Source organism: Salvelinus fontinalis, chromosome 6 (genome assembly GCF_029448725.1).
Source record: "Salvelinus fontinalis isolate EN_2023a chromosome 6, ASM2944872v1, whole genome shotgun sequence".
In the NCBI taxonomy this organism is placed as follows: domain Eukaryota; kingdom Metazoa; phylum Chordata; class Actinopteri; order Salmoniformes; family Salmonidae; genus Salvelinus; species Salvelinus fontinalis.
In genome coordinates this window covers 46,637,413-46,660,748 of record NC_074670.1, presented here as the reverse complement: position 1 = coordinate 46,660,748, position 23,336 = coordinate 46,637,413, and the positions used below count along the sequence as shown (strand labels likewise).

Below are 23,336 nucleotides of genomic sequence, written 5' to 3'. Positions count from 1 at the left end.
AAGGGATTTGGGGGATGGGGTAGGGTCTATTAGAAGTTAGTATGGCTCTTTTTTATTTTCCCAGAAGTACTGAGTTAGATAGGAGAATTTAGAAATATTGTAACCGTGATTGACCACACACTTCAGCACGGTCGGTGGCGGAATGTACCGTTAACGTTGGTTTGCGGACCGCCATTACATCATAGAAGAAACTACGGTTTCCACTAGTCTAGATAACACAGCAACCTATCCCTGACAGTGCATGGGGGTACAATCATTTATGACACATGCCCTAAAATAAATGATAGCACGGGAACAATATGTGAATTTAATCCAAGCATGCTGTCAGTCCTCTGTAGTAACTACATTTTCAAATTTCCATAGGCACAGATCTCGAATCGGTGTCCCCTAACCATATCCAGCCTCGATGGTTGAGAGGTAAAACAACTAGCTAACTTGCAATCAGTGCAACTTTCCCCACAAGCAAATAGTGTTCCAGACAAAAGTAATCGTTCTGGAGTGGCGGTGCATCCTAAGCATATGAGTAGATCACAGAGCATTCACTTAAACAAAAATGGCGGGTGACAAGGTGAGTACTGTTTTTTGCCTTCAATCTTTTTTAAGTGTCTTGTCAGAAAACGAGCTATTTAAGAGTAGCATGATCCAATCATAAACCCACTAGCTTTAACTTAAAACCATATAGGCACGGTGTGTTGGTAAGTTGTCTGGGGACGTGTAACGTTATTCATTACGGAAACGGTCTAAGAAGCAAGGAGAAGATGGCGGAAAAAACTGGTTTTGTTTGAGACTGCAGCTAGTGAGTTTAATGGGTTGCAGTGGCAAAGAAAATGGAACCAAGAGAAGTAAAACGGTGTTGTAAACTACTTGACTCGTTTTTAGGTCGGAGTGAGGGTTTTGGATCAATGCTAACTTACTTTGGAAATCCGTTTAACGTCTCGAGGAAAATCTGGGTGACAGTCACAAGAAGTGAAAATCGTTGTGAGCCACAAGAAGTGGTTTTGTGTGTGTCTGCGGAGTATAAGAAGCGTGTTTTAAGACTCAAAGATACCGGTGGAACGTTTCCTGTATGTATTTTCGTAGCAGGGCGCCTATCAAGTTCGTGGTGGGGAGTAGACTCTTGGCGCGTCAACTCCCATTTCTGGTTGTCAATCTTCCAGAACGTCAGTATTTTTGCAGGGGATGAAACTATTTTGCGTAGTCTACTTCTAGAACACACTCTCGCATCGTTCGCTGGCTACATTCCCAATCCGGCCCTCATACCATTATGGCCCCCTAATCATCCCAGCGTCCAATTGGCTCATTCGTCCCCCCTCTTCCCTGTAACTATTCCCAAGGTCGTTGCTATAAATGATAATGTGTTAAATCAATTTACCTCGTTAAATACATTAAAAGAGATGGGAGGAGCACAGACAGGCTTAGGCATGTCGGCCACCAGGAAGACAGTCAGAACTGTGCATCGGTAATCAAAAAATGTAGGCTATATAGGCTATCGCAATGCTGTATTTCGCAATTCCGTGGCTTGCAATATCTTGCGTAAATTCACTAAATTAGGAGCTATCAATGAGTAGGCTGAGCTATTCTACACTCAACAGACCGAAGACCAAACACACACTAGCGTTTTAAATAGTGAAGAGAAAGAGGATTGGGGCAGGCAGAGAGACAGACAGAACCGGTCATCTGTATCTAGCAATGCCTCGTAAATTCACCTACAGAATGGCAAAGTTATTCTTCACAGTACCAGTGAATTGAAGTTGAACAAAGCCAAATGTATGAGTTTAATTAGGCCTAAATGTGCAATACCAAGTATTGCCTATAGCGTATTTAATGAAACCCTGGCTGGCTGTTGATGTCCTAGGTCAGGGCTCTCCAACCTTGTTCCTGGAGAGCTACTTTCCTGTAGGTTTTTTGCCCCAACCCCAGTTGTAGCTAACCTGATTCAGTTTATCAACCAGCTAATTATTGAATCAGATATGCTAGATCAGGGTTGGAGTGAAAACCTACAGGATGGGTGCGCTCCACGAACATGGTTGGAGAGTCCTGTTTTAGGCAATAGATCACAAAGCAACATGCCAGCTAAACTTTTTGAAAATGGCTTAAACATTCTCATCCATAAACGCAGTCATCTGCAAATAGGGTTCAGCAGCTCCTATCATCATAATGGGGGGCATTGTTATTAGGAAGGACGTCTACCATGGCTGGATCGCTGAAATAATGATTATGATCACACTTCCTCAATTTTAAATATTATGGGGAGACCTATATATACATTTGCGAGCCAAGCACGAGTTATCAGTATAGCCTATTATTGTCTAGACGTGACGCCTACAGTTAAAAACCTCCAGTAGTAGGACTCTGCACTGATGAGGTGGCGTGTGGGCGTCCGTTTCAGCGTGTTTTCGGAGTCGAGCAAGAGTCAACTCCTACGACTCCAACCACAGGAGTCGGAGTCAATTCCAAAATCCTGGAGTCGTGCACCACTACTACCAAGGGGGGTTATTTCTGGGGTGGCTCAAGGAATCAAGGCAGAGGATATTACTGAAGACCTCAATGGAGTGGTTGGTGCACATCAACTGACCTGTATGGTGGATGGAGAAAATAAATGCACTACATTCATGCTACTGTTCTTTGATGAAGAGTCTCTCCATTCTCATGTAAAGTTAGGCTTCATGAGATACCGAGTAAGAGCTTTTGTGCACAAGCCCCTTCAGTGTCATAAATATAAAATAATTGGTAATGTGTCAAGTGTGTGCAGATGGGAAGAGTATCGTATGCCAGATGTCTGCACGAATTCCTGGAGTGACCCTGTCATGGGGAAGGAGAATGAGGTGGCAACAGTAAGGAGTGTCCAGCGTGTCTCCTATCTGGAGGCGGTGAAAAGATTGGAAGGAACGAGTGGTGGTGAAGAAACTATGGTAGTAGAGACACAACAACCAGTTAAGGTTTCTCATCAATCGAGGGATAGTGAAATGCTACATGTTAAGGTGGCCTTTGTATTATTTATTGCAATGGTCATAAACTACAGCACAAGCAGAGAAGAAGTCTTAAGAAAATTGGAATCATTGTGAATGCAGCGGAATGTTTTTGGGGTCTTCGTGATTTCACAGACAAGGCCATGCTAAAGAAATCCTATCGGTGAAATCCTGTCGTTAAACCCCATCGAAGAAGAAGTTTAAGAACCAAACAGAGCAAATGGAACTAAACGGGGAGGAACCTACCTGAATTTGTCCAATAGAAGCTCTCGTTTTTGTTGTAAAACGTTTTCCATTTGTAGTAAACAGTTTCTGTTAAAAACGTTTTGTAACATAATCAGAATAATGAACACAACCCTGGTCACTGTCATACGCATGCGTAGACTGAATAGAATGCATGGACTGAATAGAATGCATTAACTGACGGGCAGTGACAAAAATTGACAGGCGCTTTAGGTAGTGTTACCTAAGTTCATTGATTGCCAGTCAGTGTAACTTACTTGCATTTGTTCTAGGATCCTTTCAAGCAGATGAAGGATCTCAACCAGCTTAAGAATCAACTGGAAGATATCCAGAAACGTGTGGAGACCGAATTTGCAGCAGGAATTCCACAGGTACCGTATGTTGTTATCCAATGTTAGAAAGTAGGTGAAATGTCACCTTAGGAAACAGGACAGCAGACAAACCATGAACCTCAAATCAGTCCTGAAACAGTAATAGAAGAATAGACTAATGATTGCTTTTTAAACGAGTCATAAAAGCATGCCATATGTTCTATTTGTTGTGCATACTTTGTCCTGACTGGTGTTTCCTGTTCTCTCCCAGGGGGGCTCTGTGCTGGCATCTCCCTTTTTGAAGGGGTTCCTGGCTGGGTACGTGGTGGCCAAGCTCCGCTCCTCAGCTATCTTAGGAGTGCTACTAGGAACATTCACAGGCATCTATGCTGCACAGAACTATCAGGTGCCCAACATTGAAAGCACTCTGAAGGACTATATGAGTTTGTTTAGAAAAGGACCAAAGTAATGGGAAGAACCAGGCCTAGGCTTCATCTTCTACCTGCCTAAGGTTAAGGACACAACCACCACTTCTGTAGAGGCTCAAACCTCTATTGTGTATACAGCACAAAGGAAATGTGGATTTAACTGGATTTTGAAGTGTCCGTTGAGGGGTACAGTGTGAAAGCCTCGGTTTGTTTTGGGTTTTGTTTAAAGGGTAAAGGGTAAATCTACATTCAGTGCCCCGGGAACATCTGCTATTCTCTCTGCTGATCACTGTGGTTCAGATTATAAAGTGTGTAAAAGGTGATGAGGTTCTGTACTTTGAGTGTAAGGTTACATTGCAGGGATATTTGACTGCTTGCCTTAGTAAAGTTGCCTAGTACAGCAGCCATCTAATTGATTTTGAATCAAGGACGTTAACAGCAAGACAGTGGTGGTTTCATGTTTTGTCATCACAAATAACTTATCAGCTTAGAATATGAACATATCTTGAGAATATTCTGTTATGGTTGAATAGATTTAGCCTAATTTAGGGGATTTAAAAAAAAATATTTTTGTTGCCCATTTAGAGGGTGCTTGTATTTGTACTTTTATTCGCAGGGTGTTAATAACATGCAGTATTAAGAATGATTGTGATCCATGCTGTGCGGTCCGGGTCCCCATCCCGTCACAGGAGGTGGTGGAGGAAGAGGGTCCAGTGGGGTGTCCTCCTAGGACTGATGGTCCTGATCTATGGCTCCCATGCCCCCCTAATAGCCCTCACCAAGGTGGATGGGCGGGTTCCCTTTAGCTCCTCCTCCTGTGTGCTTCTGATAGAGCTAACCAAGCTTTTGGTGTCCCTAGCCACTCTGCTCCTGACTGGGGACCTGTCTGCCCCACATGCCCCCCTGTCCCTGGCCCTCGTGGCCCCCTACGCAGTCCCAGCCACACTCTATGCCTTCAACAACAACCTGGTGGTCCTCATGCAGATCTACATGGACCCCAGCTCCTTCCAGGTCCTCAGCAACCTGAAGATTGCCTCCACGGCCCTGCTTTACTCCTTCTGCCTGGGGAAGAGGCTGCGGTCCGCCCAGTGGCTGGCCCTGGGGATCCTCATGGGGGCCGGGGTGTGTCACAGCTACTACAGTCTGGATCTGGAGTATCCAGGGCAAACTGATGACCAGGCAAGTTCCAGGCTTCACATCACAGCCTGGGGCCTTGTTCTAGTGCTGGTTTACTGCTTCATCTCAGGGCTGGCGGCCGTCTACACAGAGCAGGTGCTGAAGAGCCAGCGACTACCCCTAAGCCTGCAGAACCTATACCTGTACGTGTTTGGATTGGCCATCAACTTGGTCTCGCACCTCTTAAGCATGGGGGGAGAACAGAGTTTCCTGGAGGGTTACTCAGAGGTGGTGTGGGCCATTGTGGCTGGGCAGGCAGCAAATGGGCTGCTGATGTCAGTAGTGCTGAAGCATGGCAGCGGCATCACCAGGCTGTTTGTCATCTCTTGCTCTATGCTGGTCAATGCTCTGCTCTCCTGGGCCCTACTGGGCCTGCAGCTCACCCCCTTCTTCCTGTTACCCACCTCTATGATTGGCCTGGCAGCCTATCTGTACTACAGTTAGCAGAACTCTGCTAACTGACTCCCATTCCACCACAATCTCTGGCAGCACTTTTTACCAGATGATATTTTGACATTGAGGTTGGAATGTTTTTTTGGTTGGAGTGTTCTTTTCCCGTTTGTAATGCATTTTTATTTTAGTCATTCAGATCCAGTATTTTTCATCTCGTGTCCCTAATGGTCCATTTAGTTTGAGTTATTTGAAGTTTCTAATTTGATTGTTGATTTATGTAATAGAAGCTGCACTTTAGCTGAGACTTACAGAGCCCTTCGTCACACCGTCACTGTGACGATCTGTTGTGCATAATGTACTGCCTACTTTTCACTTGCCTTTGATTTCCAGGTCAATCAAATTCCTCCATATTCATTCAAGCCTTTTCTTCAATGTATCATGGGTAGGTGGATTTGAGTAATACGTCTCCATTATTTCTACATTGTCTCCCAACACTTAAGTGGTGCTATAATTGTCAGTATGATCATTATATTAGCATTTATCATTACCTCTGCCAATGTCAAGACGTATAGTACAGAAAGTGTGTATGCAATACTATATATTAAAGATGAATATTTCAAATGGTTGTTTTATTTCTTTGGTATTTTCTATCAGAAATAACATGCCATAAATCCATGAGAAACATTTTCCCATCCTCTCACTGTTACTGGGATACTCTTTGTCCCTTGAGGTCACCCTGCACACACAGAATGTCCTTTAGCTCTGCCAATGCTATGGGGGAAGAAGAGAAAGAGAGAATCTGATTTATTGATGAACTAGGTTTAAAACCAATAAATCAAGGTATGCAAGTGATTTAAAAATCTGTTTTTCTCAAAGTAGTATCTACTCTGCCTGTACTGAGACAGAAATATGTTATAGTTAATGTTATACAAGTGTTATCCAGGTGTGTAACTCACCTTTGCGGAGCTGTTTGTTGTCTGCCTGTAGCTGTTGGTTCTGAGAGGACAGGTAGACTGCATCCTGTATGGCCTCCAGCAGGAGAGTCCTGTACCTGCCCTCTGACACCCTCCTCTGCTCCTCACTCACCCGGCGGAAGACCCGGAACACCTGATAAGGAATTGAGGGTGGGGAGACAGAGCTTAGTATGGTGGTGAAAGGTGTGACACTGGCACAAATGGGCAAGATAGGCAGCGTTGGTTCAAACAATGGCAGTGCAGGTAAGGGCCCTACCTGCAGACTCTCCTCCCTAAGAGAGTGCAGCTCATGCTGGTGTCTGTGGTACTGTGTCTCCAGGTCTCTCTCGGCCTCCGAGGCCTCAGTGTGCAGGGCCTCCATCTGTAGAATCAGGACCTGTCGCTCTCTGCCCAGGACCAACAGCTCCCTCTGGGGGCCCTCAGTCTGACCATAGGGGTAGATTTATGGAGGCAGGACATTTGACAGTTTGAGTGTCTAAGATGTGAGGAATATCATGATTAAATCAATCTCAAGTGTTACTCACCTGCTCCTGCCCCAGCTCTCTTTCCATCTTCTCCACCTCCTCCTGTATCACTCTCCCATGATCCTCTTTGATCTTCCTCCTCCGCTCCTGTGCTCTGTTGTACTCCGCCTGGTACCAGTCCTCAAGTTGTCAAAGGAGGAAGATATTTTACATTAGGGACAGATCACTTTGTTCTTCTCAACCTCACAGAACATTCCTGGTACCTGTTCTAAGTGGTCAGATTTCTCACTGCTCTCCTGTTTCTCCTCTCTCAGGGCTTCCTTTAGCTGCTGGATCGTACCCACTCTCTCCTGCATCCTCTCCACACTTACTCTCCCCTCTGTGAAAAAGGAAAGACAGTTCTTGGGATTCACTGTTCATAGCGACATAGGCCTCTGATCTCTACACTATTCTATTCTGTAAGCCTAACACCCGATATAACGGATCACGATCATCAACTGAGAAGATTAGATGAATCAGGTAGAAATCCTGAGCAAAGTTGGAATAGTGTAGGTTCAATGGCTTTTCATTATGAGAGAATGCCAAGAGCGTGCAAAGCTGTAATTAAGGCAACGGTGGCTACTTTGAAGAATCTAAAATACATTTAGATTTATAACTTATATTTCCTTTATATTACATACATTTGAAGGACAGTATATTTTATATTAGTAATCTTTTGTTTGTTTTTAGTCCTAGTGATGGAGTCAAATTGGGGTCACGATAGGGGCTGCACCAAATGTTTGATGTAATGTTGCATTGATAGAAGGGGAGGGGCTATGGGACCCCTCCTCCTCTACATTTATAGGGTCCTAGACTACAGATTAACAATATATATATATTCATTGTAGGGATTTAGAATTGTTCCACAGTCTTTAAGTCTGTGCCTCTTATAAAGAAATGGGATATGGGGGGGGGGGGGGGGGGGGGGTCTGTGAGAAAGCATTTCAAATATAAACAAAGAGCCCTGTAGGGGAGTAGAAAAGATAAGAGGCTAGTCAGACATACTTCTATAAATCAACTTGGGGGAGTGGGCTTTTACTGCTGAGACCTTAGAAAACACTGGAACTATTGTATTTCTTGCAAGTTTGTATAGCTGTGTTTGCATGGGCTTGGTCTGAGGAGTAGCAGGTAATGACATCACAGGGTGTTGACTACAAGCATGATAAAAACAACTTGGACTTTTCCTATGGGGCAGAACTCAGGAGAGACATCAGTTGTATGTGTGATGTTTGATCTTTGACTTCTGTCTACAGCTGTATATTGATTAAAATTGTTATGATTTATAAGTGCACATTTTGAGTGTTCCTTCTTTGTTAAGTAATAAAACGGAGCACAGAAAAACGGAACCAACACTAGCGTTCAGCTACCCTCAACCCCTCCCATCTAACTCTGAAGACCATCTAGTTTTTTGTTCTCAACTGGCCTACCTGGTTAAACTATCATTATGACATCATGGCCAACTGGTTAAACTATCATTATGACATCATGGCCACCTGGTTAAACTATCATTTTGATTTATAGCTGACATAAACAGTATTTTTCTAATGTACTGTGATGTTTCACAAAAGTTCTGAAGCTTTCTATTGTCATAGTTTCTAGAGATTGTAAAAGAAACACATTTTCTAAGAGTATTATTATATTATTGATCGATTGACTATGACTTTTCAAATCACCCAGCAGGGCTATTTACAGAGTTCCAAGTAAATGTTGCAATTTGTCAGCCATTCCTGATCTAATTATTCTGTCTCTTCACAGTAAAATATGCAGAGCTGGGATGTTTATATCCCCCATATATATATATAACATTCTATTGATTGCAAGAATTTTGTATAACCATTTAAATTGAAAAACTCATTTTGTGTAATCACTTCATAAACCATGAAATTGCAACCAGCTATCTTTTTTGTTTTGTTTTAAAAATAGTAATATTTTGGAGATTATTTCATTTTCAAATAACCGAAAGTGAGAGGTTCTAATCTGAATGAAGGGAAAAGGCCATTCTTGTACACGGAGTGAGTCATTCTTATTAATCTGCTAGAGAACGAGTTTGAATTTAAACATCGTTTTTGTATGATTGAGGCCTTTAGTGAGAGGTCCAATCCTTTAATATTTCATAATTTCTGCCTTCTGGATTCATATTCATTATATAAATAGGCCCGTTTAATTTTGTCTGGCTTGCCGTTCCAAAAAGAGTGGAATCGTTTTTTGCTCATATAATTTAATGGTAGGCCTATCAAAACTGTGAATTTTAAGGAGAAAGCAAGTGCATGATCCCACAGGAAACATGGGATTTTTTTTTAATGCTCCGGAGTTGGGAATATTGGTAGCCAACACTACCGTTCAAAAGTTTGTGGTCACTTAGAAATGTCCTTGTTTTTGAAAGAAAAGCAATAAAATAACATAAAATTGATCAGAAATACAGTGTAGACATTGTTAATGTTGTAAATTACTATTGTAGCTGGAAACGGCAGATATTTTATGGAATATCTACATAGGCGTACAGAGGCCCATTATCGGCAACCATCACTCCTGTGTTCCAATGGCACGTTGTGTTAGCTAATCCAAGTTTATCATTTTAAAAGGCTAATTGGTCATTAGAAAACCCTTTTGCAATTAAGTTAGCACAGCTGAAAACTGTTGTCCTGCTTAAAGAAGCAATAAAACTGGCCTTCTTTAGACTAGTTGAGTATTTTTTTAATTTTATTTCACCAGTTGAGAACAAGTTCTCACTTACAACTGCGACCTGGGCAAGATAAAGCAAAGCAGTGTGACAAAAACAACAACACAGAGTTACACATAAACAAACATACAGTCAATAACACAATAGAAAAATATATGTGCAAATGTAGGCCATAGAGGTGAAAAAAATTACAATTTAGCATTAACACTGGAGTGATGATGTGCAGATGATGATGTGCAAGTAGAGATACTGGGGTGCAAAAGAGCAAGAAGATAAATAACAATATGGGGATGAGTTAGTTGGGGTGTGCTATTTATAGATTGGCTGTGTACAGGTACAGTGATCTGTGAGCTGCTCTGACAGCTGATGCTTAAAGTTAAAGAGGGAGATTTAAGTCTCCAGCTTCAGTGATTTTTGCAATTTGTTCCAGTCATTCGCAGCAGAGAACTGGAAGGAAAGGCGGCCAAAGGAAGTGTTGGCTTTGGGGATGACCAGTGAAATATACCTGCTGGAGCGCGTGCTACGGGTGGGTGTTGTTATTGTGACCAGTGAGCTGAGATAAGGCGGGGCTTTACCTAGCAAAGACTTATAGATGGGTTTGGCGAGTGGGCCAGTGGGTTAGGCGACGAATATGTAGCGAGGGCCAGCCAACGAGAGCATACAGGTCGCAGTGGTGGGTAGTATATGGGGCTTTGGCGACAAAACGGATGGCACTGTGATAGACTACATCTATTTTGTAAATGACATCGCCAAAGTCAAGGATCGGTAGCTAAGTCAGTTTTACGAGTGTATGTTTGGCAGAATGAGTGAAAGAGGCTTTGTTGCGAAATAGGAAGCCGATTCTAGATTTAATTTTGTATTGGAGATGCTTAATGTGAGTCTGGAAGGAGAGTTTACAGTCTAACCAGACACCTAGGTATTTGTAGTTGTCCACATATTCTAAGTCAGAACCGTCTAGAGTAGTGATGCTAGTCGGGTGGGCGGGTGCGGGCAGCAATCGGTTAGGGGCATGCATTTAGTTTTACTAGCATTTAAAAGCAGTTGGAGGCCACGGAAGGAGTGTTGTATGGCATTGAAGCTCGTTTGGAGGTTTGTTAACACAGTGTCCAAAGAAGGGCCAGATGTATACAGAATGGTTTCGTCTGCGTAGAGGTGGATCAGAAAATCACCAGCAGCAAGAGCGACAACATTGATATTTACAGAGAAAAAGAGTCGGCCCGAGTATCTGGAGCATAAGCATTTGTGGGTTCGATTACAGGCTCAAAATGGCCAGAAACAGACTTTCTTTTGAAACTCATCAGTCTATTCTTGTTCTGAGAAATGAAGGGTATTCCATGTGAGAAATTGCCAAGAAACTGAAGATCTCGTACAACGCTGTGTACTACTCCCTTCACAGAACAGTGCAAACTGGCTCTAACCAGAAAAGACATAGGAGTTGGAGGCCCCGGTGCACAACTGAGCAAGATGACAAGTACATTAGAGTGTCTAGTTTGAGAAACAGATGCCTCACAAGTCCTCAACTGGCAGCTTCATTAAATAGTACCCGCAAAACACCAGTCTCAACGTCAACAGTGAAGATGTGACTCCGGGATGCTGGCCTTCTAGGCAGAGTGGCAAAGAAAAAGTCATATCTCAGACTGGCCAATAAAAAAAAAAGATTAAGAAAATTACACAGACACTGGACAGAGTGAGGACCCCCCCCCCCCCCCCCATTCCCCATACCTATACACCCCTATAAAAAAAGAAATACAAAAAAATGGAACCACACCCCTTATTAGCCAATCCCACCATACACCATCTCCTAAATTTAACACAAAAAAGAGCCCTTGATACCCTACCCCTATATACCCAACACACCCCTGAACCTACCCCACACTCTTATTATTTGAATTGTTATTATTTCATTACTTTCTATAAAGGCATAGCTTACAAAGGCAAACTGGTTGTTTATTGGTTCCTTTGTGCTTTGACCCCCGATGGATGGTGAATGATGTAGCCTAGCCAGTGGAGGCCGATGGGAGGAGTTATAGGAGGACAGGCTCATTGTAATAGATGGAATGGAATGAATGGAACTGCATCAAACACATCAAACATATGGAAACCACGTTTGACTCCGTCCCATTCATTTCATTCCAGCCATTGCAATGAGCTCGCCCTCCTATAGCTCCTCCCACCAGCCTCCACTGAGACTAGCGTAGTGGTTATCCTATCACAGCGACTTCAAGGGAAAACGGGATTTCGCAGACTAATCATGCAGGTTTCATCTAGTGTATTTTGGTGGTCATATTTAGAACTACAGCTCACCCTAGTATTTTTACAACTACAGCTCCCTACAGCACGCTTGTGTACTTACTACAGTCCTCACATTGCATACACACTACCTTGGATGTGTTCGTCCACCTCCTGTCTCAGCTGGTCCTGCAGGTCTTTCCTTCTCTCTATGGTCACACTGTGGTCCGTGTTGTGGTCAGGGTTATGGTCACTATTATCAATATGTATTAGGTTCTTTGGGGAATGCAGTCCCTGCCAAATCAACACAACTCTAAATACTCATTGCAGAGATTGAGGCATAGTTTATTTGTTGTTTCAGATACAGCTAGATATGCTATTCTCTACAGGAAAGAGACTGTATCTCACCTTTAGATTCTGGGATAGTTCTGCCAGCCTATGGACATCCTCCTCTCGATGGTCCCCTTGTGACATAATTTTTGTTCGAATCTCCTGAATACTGTCCCGGATCTCATGCTCGGTTACCTTTGGACACCATCGTCCCATTAACCACAACATGATGAAAGAGATTGATCAATAACACGAATTGACCCTTTATAACAAGTCTCATGACACACATACATTGGACAGTAAGTAGCGCGGTACTTACAGGTGTGTTCATGTCCTCAGAGAAAGCAGTCTGAAGCCAAACCAACAAGAGTGTTGCGAGTTCATTTGGGTTTGATTACACTGGCCTGAAATATTTATGTCCCAGACTCCATTTTCACTGGTCATGGGGTGTACAGTTACTCAGGATGCGGGTATGAGTTCAAAAAAGAGGTTACCTTCAGATAGACTTTTCCAATAAAGAAGTTGTTTGTTCTCTAGCCTAGTATGGTTGTCTCTGGAAAAATACAAACTGACAGCAGTCTGAATTGAATGTTAAGATTAATTTTATTATGACTGTAATCACTGAAAAAAACAGTGTATTGCAGATGGGTATAATAATAAAATGATAGTTGGCTATTGAACTTCATTACTGTCACTGTGTCACTAGTTAATGAATCCCTTATGTTGAAGTGAGAGAAATAAGTGACCAATTTAAGGCAACATTTTTAAATTCTTTACTCGCCCTCTTGATTGTTGTAGTTGCATGTCTGCAGTAAGTCCTGAAACATATTTTAATATCTTGAAAAGTCAACCCCACTCTTTAACATTCCATATTCTGCTTTAGTAAAAAGGATCGTTAAACTTCCATTTTTACTAAAGGTCCGCTTTCACCTGAAATCTACAAATGTCAAAGGTATGCAGGAAAATGTCCTCTTTTTAATGGGAACTAATCAAATATGTGAATGACAGAGATAATAGTGGTGCAGATAAGATATGAAGGATGTGTCAGTGTTGCCAACATATTTAGCGAGTATTCAGACTCCTCTAGCGACACATTTTCAAAAAGCGACTAGCGACAAATCTAGCAACTTTTTCTGTTGTTATTGGAGACTTTTGGAGACTCTGACGTGAAAGCACGTATTGTTCTTACACGTATTGTTCTTACTCTTCTTAACGAGCAGCGGGTGCTGCCGTGGGCCCCACACCCGTCCAAAAGCACGCGGCCCAGTCCTCTCGCAGCAGTCCCTCCCAGCTGCAGTCAGAGCAGGAAATGTTCACCCCTCCGCATCCAGACTGCAAATTAATCGTGCATGCGGGAAGCCACCGCCGGCTGATCCTGCCCTGGCTTACATAAAAAAAAAACAATGAACCTGAAATAGGGCCAGACTATTTACCATAATTTTCTCACATTGCCATTGACAGTTTTTTCTAATGCCTCTTTTTGGTCAATTTAGATTGTTAATGTAGATTGTATAGGAAGTGGATGGCTGCAAACCTTCTACTTTTAAACTCGGACAAAACAGAGATGCTTGTTCTAGGTCCCAAGAAACAAAGAGATCTTCTGTTGAATCTGACAATTAATCTTGATGGTTGTAAAGTCGTCTCAAATAAAACTGTGAAGGATCTCGGCGTTACTCTGGACCCTGATCTCTCTTTTGACGAACATATCAAGACTGTTTCAAGGATAGCTTTTTTCCATCTACGTAACATTGCAAAAATCTGAAACTTTCTGTCCAAAAATGATGCAGAAAAATTAATCCATGCTTTTGTTACTTCTAGGTTAGACTACTGCAATGCTCTACTTTCCGGCTACCCGGATAAAGCACTAAATAAAGTTCCGTTAGTGCTAAATACGGCTGCTAGAATCCTGACTAGAACCCAAAACATTTGATCATATTACTCCAGTGCTAGCCTCTCTACACTGGCTTCCTGTTAAGGCAAGGGCTGATTTCAAGGTTTTTCTGCTAACCTACAAAGCATTACATGGGCTTGCTCCTACCTATCTTTCCGATTTGGTCCTGCCGTACATACCTACACGTACGCTACGGTCACAAGACGCAGGCCTCCTAATTGTCCCTAGAATTTCTAAGCAAACAGCTGGAGGCAGGGCTTTCTCCTATAGAGCTCCATTTTTATGGAATGGTCTGCCTACCCATGTGAGACGCAGACTCGGTCTCAACTTTTAAGTCTTTACTGAAGACTCATCTCTTCAGTGGGTCATATGATTGAGTGTAGTCTGGCCAAGGAGTGTGAAGGTGAACGGAAAGGCTCTGGAGCAACGAACCGCCCTTGCTGTCTCTGCCTGGCCGGTTCGCCTCTCTCCACTGGGATTCTCTGCCTCTAACACTATTACAGGGGCTGAGTCACTGGCTTACTGGTGTTCTTTCATGCCGTCCCTAGGAGGGTTGCGTCACTTGAGTGGGTTGAGTCACTGACGTGATCTTCCTGTTCGGGTTGGCGCCCCACCCTTGGGTTGTGCCGTGGCGGAGATCTTTGTGGGCTATACTCGGCCTTGTCTCAGGATGGTAAGTTGGTGTTTGAAGAAATCCCTCTAGTGGTGTGGGGGCTGTGCTTTGGCAAAGTGGGTGGGGTTATATCCTTCCTGTTTGGCACTGTCCGGGGGTATCATCGGATGGGGCCACAGTGTCTCCTGACCCCTCCTGTCTCAGCCTCCAGTATTTATGCTGCATTAGTTTATGTGTCGGGGGACTAGTGTCAGTTTGTTATATCTGGAGTACTTCTCTCCTGTCTTATCCGGTGTCCTGTGTGAATTTAAGTATTTTCTCTCTAAATCTCTCTTTCTTTCTCTCTCTCGGAGGACCTGAGCCCTAGGACCATGCCTCAGGACTACCTGGCATGATGACTCCTTGCTGTCCCCAGTCCACCTGGCCGTGCTGCTGCTCCAGTTTCAACTGTTCTGCCTGCGGCTATGGAACCCTGACCTGTTCACCGGACGTGCTACCTGTCCCAGACCTGCTGTTTTCAACTCTCTAGAGACAGCAGGAGTGGTAGAGATACTCTTAATGATTGGCTATGAAAAGCCAACTGGTGCTGACTTGCTGCACGCTCGACAACTACTGTGATTATTATTATTTGACCATGCTGGTCATTTATGAACATTTGAACATCTTGACCATGTTCTGTTATAATCTCCACCCGGCACAGCCAGAAGAGGACTGGCCACCCCTCATAGCCTGGTTCCTCTCTAGGTTTCTTCCTAGGTTTTGGCCTTTCTAGGGAGTTTTTCCTAGCCATCGTGCTTCTACACCTGCATTGCTTGCTGTTTGGGGTTTTAGGCTGGGTTTCTGTACGGCACTTTGAGATAACAGCTAATGTAAGAAGGGCTATATAAATAAATTTGATTTGTATACAAAAAATGTTATGGTTGAAAATGTTCATGTTTTACTGTGACTTGTTGTAGGCTCCTAAGTGGACCATAAGGTTAAAAACCAAACCAAATTAAGAAAACTAAACTAAAAAAATAAAAAATAAAATAACAAATAAAATAAAAAATGAAGTAACTCCGCCAGAGTGTATTTTTTGGGTCACTTTTGCCGGTCCCAAGCCCGGATAAAGGAGGAGGGTTGGAATTGTGACATAAAAAAAAACAAGAATGGACAGAAGAAACTTAATTTGTAGTTCTAAACATATTTAGGGTGTTTTTTACTCACTTTTTGTCTCTCCCACGACATTATTCCTCTCTCCTACACGTCCATCACAATTACATGCACATGGCCAATTATGCAAATTAGATCACAGAATGGGACCGCCGAGTGCTGAAGCAAGTTAAAATCATCTGTCCTCGGTTGCAACATTACAGAGTTCCAACTGCCTCTGGAAGCAACATCAGCACAAGAACTGTTTGTCGAGAGCTTCATGAAATGGGTTTCCATGGCTGAGCAGCCGCACACAAGCCTAAGATTACCATGCACAATGCCAAGCGTCGGCTGGAGTGGTGTAAAGCTTGCCGCCATTGGACTCTGGAGCATTGAAAACGCGTTCTCTAGTGATGAATCACGCTTCACCATCTGGCAGTCTGATGGACGAATCTGGGTTTAGTGGATGCCAGGAGAACACTACCTGCCTGAATGCATAGTGCCAACTGTAAAGTTTGGTGGAGGAGGAATAATGGTCTGGGGCTGTTTTTCATGGTTTGGGCTAGGCCCCTTAGTTTCATTGAAGGGAAATCTTAACACTACAGCATACAATGACATTCTAGACGATTCTGTGCATCCAACTTTGTGGCCACAAATTGGGGATGGCCCTTTCCTGTTTCAGCATGACAATGCCCCCGTGCACAAAGCGAGGTGCATACAGAAATGGTTTGTCGATATTGGTATGGAAGAACTTGACTGGCCTGCACAGACCCCTGACCTCAACCCCATCGAACACCTTTGGGATGAATTGGAACGCTGACTGTGAGTCAGGCCTAATCACCCAACATCAGTGCCCAACCTCACTAATGCTCTTGGTTGAATGGAAGCAAGTTCCAACATCTAGTGGAAAGTCTTCCCAGCAGAGTGGAGGTTGCTACAGCAGCAAAGGGGGGACCAACTTCATATTAATGCCCATGATTTTGAAATGAGATGTTCGACGAGCAATGTCCACATACTTTTGGTCATGTAGTGTATGTAATTTAACAAGAATTATACTCCCTCTGCCAAGGAGAACGTTGTATTACCATCATCATACATAGAGGCATGCCACCCTACACCAAAATGTTGTGCTTTAAAAAGTAATGTTCTTCAGTAACCAACATCTTAGTATAGATGTTCTGCACACAGATCTAGGATCAGCTTACCCTCCCCCAATCCTAACTTTAACATTTATGGAAAGAAAAGTAAAACCGATGATGTGTCAACAGTTAATTTCATCCTACTGTAGCCTACTCCTAACCAATATCATAACACTTCATCTGCAGTCTTGTTATGGTCATTCATTTTACACTAGTTGTTATTTTGTGGTGGGTTGATTCTATGTTAAATTAATCTATGATATCCCAGAACTAAGGTCTCTAGTCAGATGGTACCATGTATGTTTAAGTAGTCTGTCCTAAAGAGATTAATGTACAATAAGAGTTACAAAAAAAACAATTTTAGTAGGAAATAGCACTTTATTAATTTGTATCTGTTCACCTATCCCTACGATCATAATAGTCAAAGCATGCTTCAAAGACATGGTTATAGAGGTTTAAAACATTACATCTATGTAAGAAACTCTAGACAGAAGCTGATCAAATAAGCTCCTATGGCAGTCTATGTGGAGAGACAGAATAGGGAAATGGGGTGGGGCTAGCCCCCCCATCAGATGGATATGATTGGAGGGCCAGGTTAGGGGACTAGGGGTCAAAGTTGACAGGAGTGGGGTCAGGGTTTGGGGGATGGAAAAGTCTGGGTGTTGTGCATGGTATAAAATTTAACACACATCTTATATTTATCTCTTAAACGCTTTACATAGCTGTGTTGAGTTCAGAAGCAGAAAAAAGCTGTTAATAATGTTCACAGCATTTACACTGTCCAAAGAAAAATATTATCCATAAATCAAAAGAGAGTATTTCATTGTTTCGTATTCCAGATAATTGACCTTTATCATGATAGAGGGAAGAGTGAAATAGTCATTAGAAGGAAAAAACATTTTCCCATCTGACAGTGAGATGAGGAGAGAGCAGGCCAGCTGGTGCCCTGGTGGTTTTACTCATCTGCAAAATATAGAGAATAGAATCAACCCTATGTACGAGACCATCATGCAATTTATTCAGATGAACAGTACACAGTGTGAAAACAAAACAGTCAGACAACACTTTTAATTCCATGTAATCAAAAGTGTTGTCTAATGTGATGTATCCCTCTCTCTGTCTGTTTGTTATTGAGTTTATTTCTCTCCATTTCTGTTTTGTCTGTGAAACACTCACCCTTGTACTCCTTCAGCTGCATCATCCTGGGGAAAGCCGCCATCCGACTGGGGACTGCGGGGAACAAACAGTAGCATGAGACAAAAATAGTCACATCGCTATCTATATGTACATACAACTGCGTAGATATACCATGGCATGTGTAATAGTGAGCAAATGAGCTTTGTTATAGACTGCAGAATGCACTAAAAAGCAATTGAATGGACACAGAGGTCAGTAACGCTGTATAACTGTCTGCCTAGTTCCTACCTCTGTCACAGGTGGCTCTGCCGCGTATGCTGGTGCCCTCGATGACTTTGCCGTTCTTGTCCACACACCAGCAGAAACCAGTGGCGTGCCAGCACTGCATGGGCAGGTAGTTGCCCTGCTCGTCACACTGAGGGAGGTAGGCACCAAGCTTACGGCTTTGGGACGACTTGTCCAGGTTACACTTGGTCTGCAGGCCGGCGGCTGAGGAACCGATAGAAGATAGGGAAAGACCGAAAGAAAAGAGGAGAGAAAAGGTGAGTTTTTATTCAATACTTGGTTCAGGTCGTGGATGAAATAGGAGACAAAGAGACAAGACAGAGGAAGTTGTGCATTCGTAAGGTGGTGTGAAGGTTGGTGGGTGGTGGTGATGGCGGGGGTTTGTGGTAAACTCACCAGGCTGAGGTGTGGTGGTGGGTGCAGGGGGCTTCTCCTGGGCCATCTGGAAGATCAGCCAATTACGTGCCCAAGTCTCAAAACCCTGCAGAAAACACAGTCAGGGGTTAAAGTTCAAATAAGATAGGCCTAAGTGTGGGTCATACACTGTATATTCATGGGATATTATAAGGAGACCAAACATTCAGCCTGCTGCACAGTCACTATGTAAGCTCTAGTCTAGAGCGCCTGATTAAATTGTGGTTAAAAATTGTGGTTAAACTCTCTCTATGGTTAAAGTAGTAAGACATGCATGTCAAAAACTGTGTCCTTCATTAACGATCATCTTAAATCGAAATATTTTATATTACCCTAAATTCCCTATGGTAGACAAAACATCTTAGTACATTAAACAAACTAATGTTTTCACCACACAAGAATTACAGGAAATGCACATCCTTTTTTACCTCAGATTGGTTGTGTTAGTATGAAAGTTTATTTAGAAATTCAATTGCTTGTACCAGATAATTATCTTTGGTTTGTACTAATCAATTCCAGTCTAGAGTGACCGACTGGTAAATATTGGTGCCTGAGAAGTTTAAAAGGTACTAATTTACCAGAATACAATCTAAACACAAGTGTGAATAGTGTGTCTGTAGGGACTAATTTTTCTGTATTGTCTTCAACATATCACAACTTATTTCAGCATATTGATTATGAATTTGGACATCTAAAACCAATGTTTTGACACTAGGCTATAAATGTAAAATCCATGACAACAGGAAGCAGCAACAGTATCATTTTCAACTTATCCTTTAGGAATATAAATTATTATTTTCACATTATTTTTCAACATGAATCTACTTAATTAGGTCAAACTACTGAATGAGGCAAAAAAAACTTGCTATCATTTATTGGTTTTGATTATATAAGTGAAATCGTTGAAATATGTTTGTGTATGTTCTCAGGGTGAGTCCCAAACGGTAAACAGGAGCCTTATGGCCCTGGAATGCACTACAGAGAGAATAAGGTGCTATTTGGGACACGCGGATTCAGTCTCACCTTCCACTCGGCCTCCTCCATCTGTCTCTTCAGGCTCTGCAGGTTGGCCAGGAACGTCTCGTTGAACTGGGGCAGCTGGGCGTTCTAATAAAGACAGACAATCAAATGATTGATCAATCAATCGATTGTCAATATTTCACCTTTCTCTGTCTTTTGTAAAGGTGACTTCAATGCAAAGAGTGGCTAAATGAATATTAATTTATTAATTTACCTGCAGCAGATCCTTCACCTGCTTCTCCAGGCTAACAATGGCAGTGGCCTCCAATTTCTGATGGGAGAGTGGAGAGACAAACTGAAAATAAATACTCACCACACTCATATTTTGTATTTCAAAAGAGCAGGAAGAGGGAGCTTAGTCCTTAGGGGGTAGATGTACAATGCAATTTCACTGGAGTTAAACACAAGTTGACAGTTGGAAGGGAGCTTGTTGCTGCCATCTAGTGACCGCTTTTCCTCAGTTTATAGAAGCCTTTAAGAAGAAGCAATGGGGAAACAGGAGTCATACCGTCATGGGAGTCTTTACGTCCTCATCAGTGAAGTCTATCAGCCGCGGCATGCTGAGCATGGGCATGTGCATCTGGACAGGGGCTACTGCTTGAGCAAAACGGGGGTGACAGAGACCATTGAGTGCACACTTCAAAAATTGGGAGAACGCTACCTCCTCCAGAACTACGAACTTCAGAGGAATAAACCCAGTTCCTGTATTCTTCTTGTCTATCAAGTCCCCCCCCCCCCCTTCCTAAATAAGTATATCTCACTTCCCTCTCCTTTGACCACCAACACTACCTATATCAACACCACTCCTTCCCTCCTTGTTCCTCCCTCCCCTCCCCCCCCCCCCCCTACCTGGAGGTCTGTTTCTCAGCTGCTTGCGCATGTTGTCATTGCTCTTCTCCATGTCGTGGATCTGGCCCCTCTGGTTGAAGACCAAGTAGGCAGTGAAGGCCTGGCCGGCCAAGAGAAGACAGGCCAACACTGTGAACCCTGCTATCTTCAACGGACGGCTGTTAGAAGCCCTAAAGGAGGGAGGGAAAGAGAGATATAGAGAGATTACACCTTGACTCATGGGGACTGGATCAAACATTTTCAATGTCATTTTCAAAGCGGTATGAGGATGTCCATAATTGCATTTCTGAAATTTTTGGGTTTGCCCTGGTATGTTATGTGAGATCAGTGCACCTCCCCCCAAAAAACGAACTAATCAAAGCCCTGGCCCAGAGTCAAAAGCTAATCTTAAACCAGTTCTGATGCAACAAAGAAGTACCCACCCCTCTTTTTAGAATGAAAATATTAAACCGTTTTCTGTTCCTCATTCCTGAGCCAATGATTAATGCAGGTTTGTGAGACATCACTAGTTGCTAGGCAGAGGCTTTGACTAGGAAAGAGCGAAAGTATGGGGAAGCCCACCTTAATCAAATGACTCCCAATCTTTTTTTAAATATTCCCTCAACAATGACTATAATCAACACGTTGGGAATATAATTCAGAAAAATACATGAAATCAAATGTCGTGATTGCATGTTCAATATCATTTGTGCATACTTTCAATATTGTAAATTGTAAATTCAGAATAGCATAGCCTACCAGTTGTAACCTTTAGCATAAAATATTACACCTTTTTAAGGACTTTCCTAATATTATTTTATATATCATTTTTGATATTATAATACAATAATTAGAGTTTATACATACTCGAACCTTCATTTGGAAGATAAAGAAACACTGACCCTATAGGCAAAATGAATGTTTACCGATTTAACTGCAACATCTATAAAAACACATTTAATTTATAATACTAAACAAATGAAATATGTTTTATAGATTTTGCAGTAATTGTGTCTCACCCTCTTGTAGCTGTCATTGGTAGGATCACGTCCTGGCTCCCTGTGCGCTCCAGGAGCGCATCATCATGTTGCTCCTGCATTCTCTCCGCGTCCAAGTTCTCTCAAATCAAAACTAGTCTGGGTCCGACGAAACGCAACGATTTAACAGTGTAGTAAATGAGGAAGGGATCTATTCGGGAGAAAGTATCCGGTTGAAATGAATGGAACGATGGTCTAGCCTGGAATTAAATGGAAAGTCCCGAGTCAATAAAGTGATGGGCAGGTTCCACTACATTGTCGAGGAGTTTATTCTAAGCGGTCATTGGTTAACCTGCCTTGCATCACTTGTTGATGGAGGCAGACAAATCTGAACGGATGAAAAGAAAGTAGTTCAACTCTACATAGCATTAATAGTTGTTAGAAAATCCATCAGATTTAAAATTTAAAATGAACATCCCATTTGATTGGTTTACGAGGAAACACTTTTACTCTACAGATCATAATTTATTCTGGAATGGGTGCAACATTTAAAACGGATACCCCAGTGTTTATCTAGCCCTGTACCTGCACTGTCCCAGTAATTATATGATATTTATTTGATCAAATAATGAATAGAAAGTATACTTATGGATAGAGGTTTGAACCAGTGCAATATTTTGCTTCTCTTATTTTCAGGAGGTAATAATATACAGATAGAAAAAAAAATTATTTGACTTTTGTCCTTATTTCTATTCTGAAATGGGATGCAGCTTCTTTTGAAGCTGCAGTATAGGAAAGGTTAGTATGATATTAAAGTTGATAAGGACGCAAGATGTTTGAAACCTTTCTCCCCAGAGACAACATTGTCATATTATAACCTTCTATTCTCATTGGATGTCTTGAAGGCTATTATCTACTTCTGTAAACGGATCATCGGTCACTCCCTAGTTCTTGATCAGGATTTCCCCTTATTCTACAGTGAATGTTGGGGATTTTCGTTTTAAGGAAGCGGTGATGAGAAGACGATGCTGTCAAGATAAATCAGATCATTGTGCGAGGACATAAAAAAGTCTCAATACAGTAAACATTCACTCATAGTCAGTTTAGACTCAGTCAGTCTGGAGACGGATATCGGTACTGATCTTATACACAGCTTCAAACTGAAACCATTATAAGATGATGTTTATAACATAAGCAAGGAAACAATGCAAACACAACAGACACTAATAGTGTCACACCCTGGCCTTTGTTATATTGATTTTCTTTATTAGTTTAGTTAGGTCAGGGTGTGACATGGGGGATGTTTGTGTGTTTTGTCTAGTTTAGGGTGTGTGTATTGTTTAGGGGGTTTTGTAGTATGTATGGGGTTGTGTTCAGTGTAGGTGTTTAGTAAAGTCTATGGTTGCCTGATTTGGTTCTCAATCAGAGACAGCTGTTTATTGTTGTCTCTGATTGGGAGCCATATTTAAGGCAGCCATTGGCTTTAGGTGTTTGTGGGTAATTATCTATGTTTAACGTTTGTAGCTTGTGTATGCACTAACGTTTGTAGCTTCACGGTCGTTTGTTGTTTTTGTTTTGTAAAAGTGTTAGTGGGTAATTATCTATGTTTAACGTTTGTAGCTTGTGTATGCACTAACGTTTGTAGCTTCACGGTCGTTTGTTGTT

At 42.3% G+C, this 23,336-nt stretch overlaps 4 protein-coding genes and 1 long non-coding RNA gene across 6 annotated transcripts; 2 read left to right on the top strand and 3 right to left on the bottom strand.

Moving 5' to 3' along the window:
- The first annotated feature begins 473 nt into the window (after positions 1-473).
- LOC129857920 (SLC35A4 upstream open reading frame protein-like) lies at positions 474-4,001 on the top strand. Its single transcript, XM_055926615.1, has 3 exons — positions 474-568; positions 3,485-3,583; positions 3,795-4,001. The coding sequence occupies exons 1-3, from the start codon at positions 554-556 to the stop codon at positions 3,990-3,992; spliced, it is 312 nt and encodes a 103-aa protein (XP_055782590.1). The 5' UTR covers positions 474-553; the 3' UTR covers positions 3,993-4,001.
- Positions 4,002-4,588: 587 nt separating this feature from the next.
- slc35a4 (solute carrier family 35 member A4) lies at positions 4,589-6,141 on the top strand. The gene has a single exon (XM_055926614.1). The coding sequence runs from the start codon at positions 4,594-4,596 to the stop codon at positions 5,569-5,571; it is 978 nt and encodes a 325-aa protein (XP_055782589.1). The 5' UTR covers positions 4,589-4,593; the 3' UTR covers positions 5,572-6,141.
- A 303-nt stretch (positions 6,142-6,444) lies between these two features.
- Positions 6,445-6,915, bottom strand: si:dkey-201i24.3 (uncharacterized). The gene is made up of 2 exons (XM_055927933.1): positions 6,751-6,915; positions 6,445-6,627 (listed from the first exon to the last, which is right to left on the bottom strand). The coding sequence occupies exons 1-2, from the start codon at positions 6,853-6,855 to the stop codon at positions 6,445-6,447; spliced, it is 288 nt and encodes a 95-aa protein (XP_055783908.1). The 5' UTR covers positions 6,856-6,915.
- A 109-nt stretch (positions 6,916-7,024) lies between these two features.
- LOC129857921 (uncharacterized) lies at positions 7,025-12,190 on the bottom strand. The gene is made up of 3 exons (XR_008759968.1): positions 12,059-12,190; positions 7,222-7,337; positions 7,025-7,138 (listed from the first exon to the last, which is right to left on the bottom strand). It is a non-coding gene; the product is annotated as an uncharacterized LOC129857921 (long non-coding RNA).
- Positions 12,191-17,368: 5,178 nt separating this feature from the next.
- Positions 17,369-21,945, bottom strand: cd74a (CD74 molecule, major histocompatibility complex, class II invariant chain a). 2 transcript variants are annotated; one of them, XM_055926612.1, is made up of 9 exons: positions 21,714-21,945; positions 20,716-20,885; positions 20,375-20,463; positions 20,081-20,137; positions 19,870-19,953; positions 18,829-18,913; positions 18,436-18,636; positions 18,187-18,240; positions 17,369-17,973 (listed from the first exon to the last, which is right to left on the bottom strand). In XM_055926612.1, the coding sequence occupies exons 1-9, from the start codon at positions 21,791-21,793 to the stop codon at positions 17,966-17,968; spliced, it is 828 nt and encodes a 275-aa protein (XP_055782587.1). In that variant the 5' UTR covers positions 21,794-21,945; the 3' UTR covers positions 17,369-17,965. The 2 variants fall into 2 exon arrangements, with proteins under 2 accessions (XP_055782587.1, XP_055782588.1); XM_055926613.1 differs by having other exon boundaries at positions 20,375-20,460; positions 21,714-21,944.
- Positions 21,946-23,336: the final 1,391 nt, after the last annotated feature.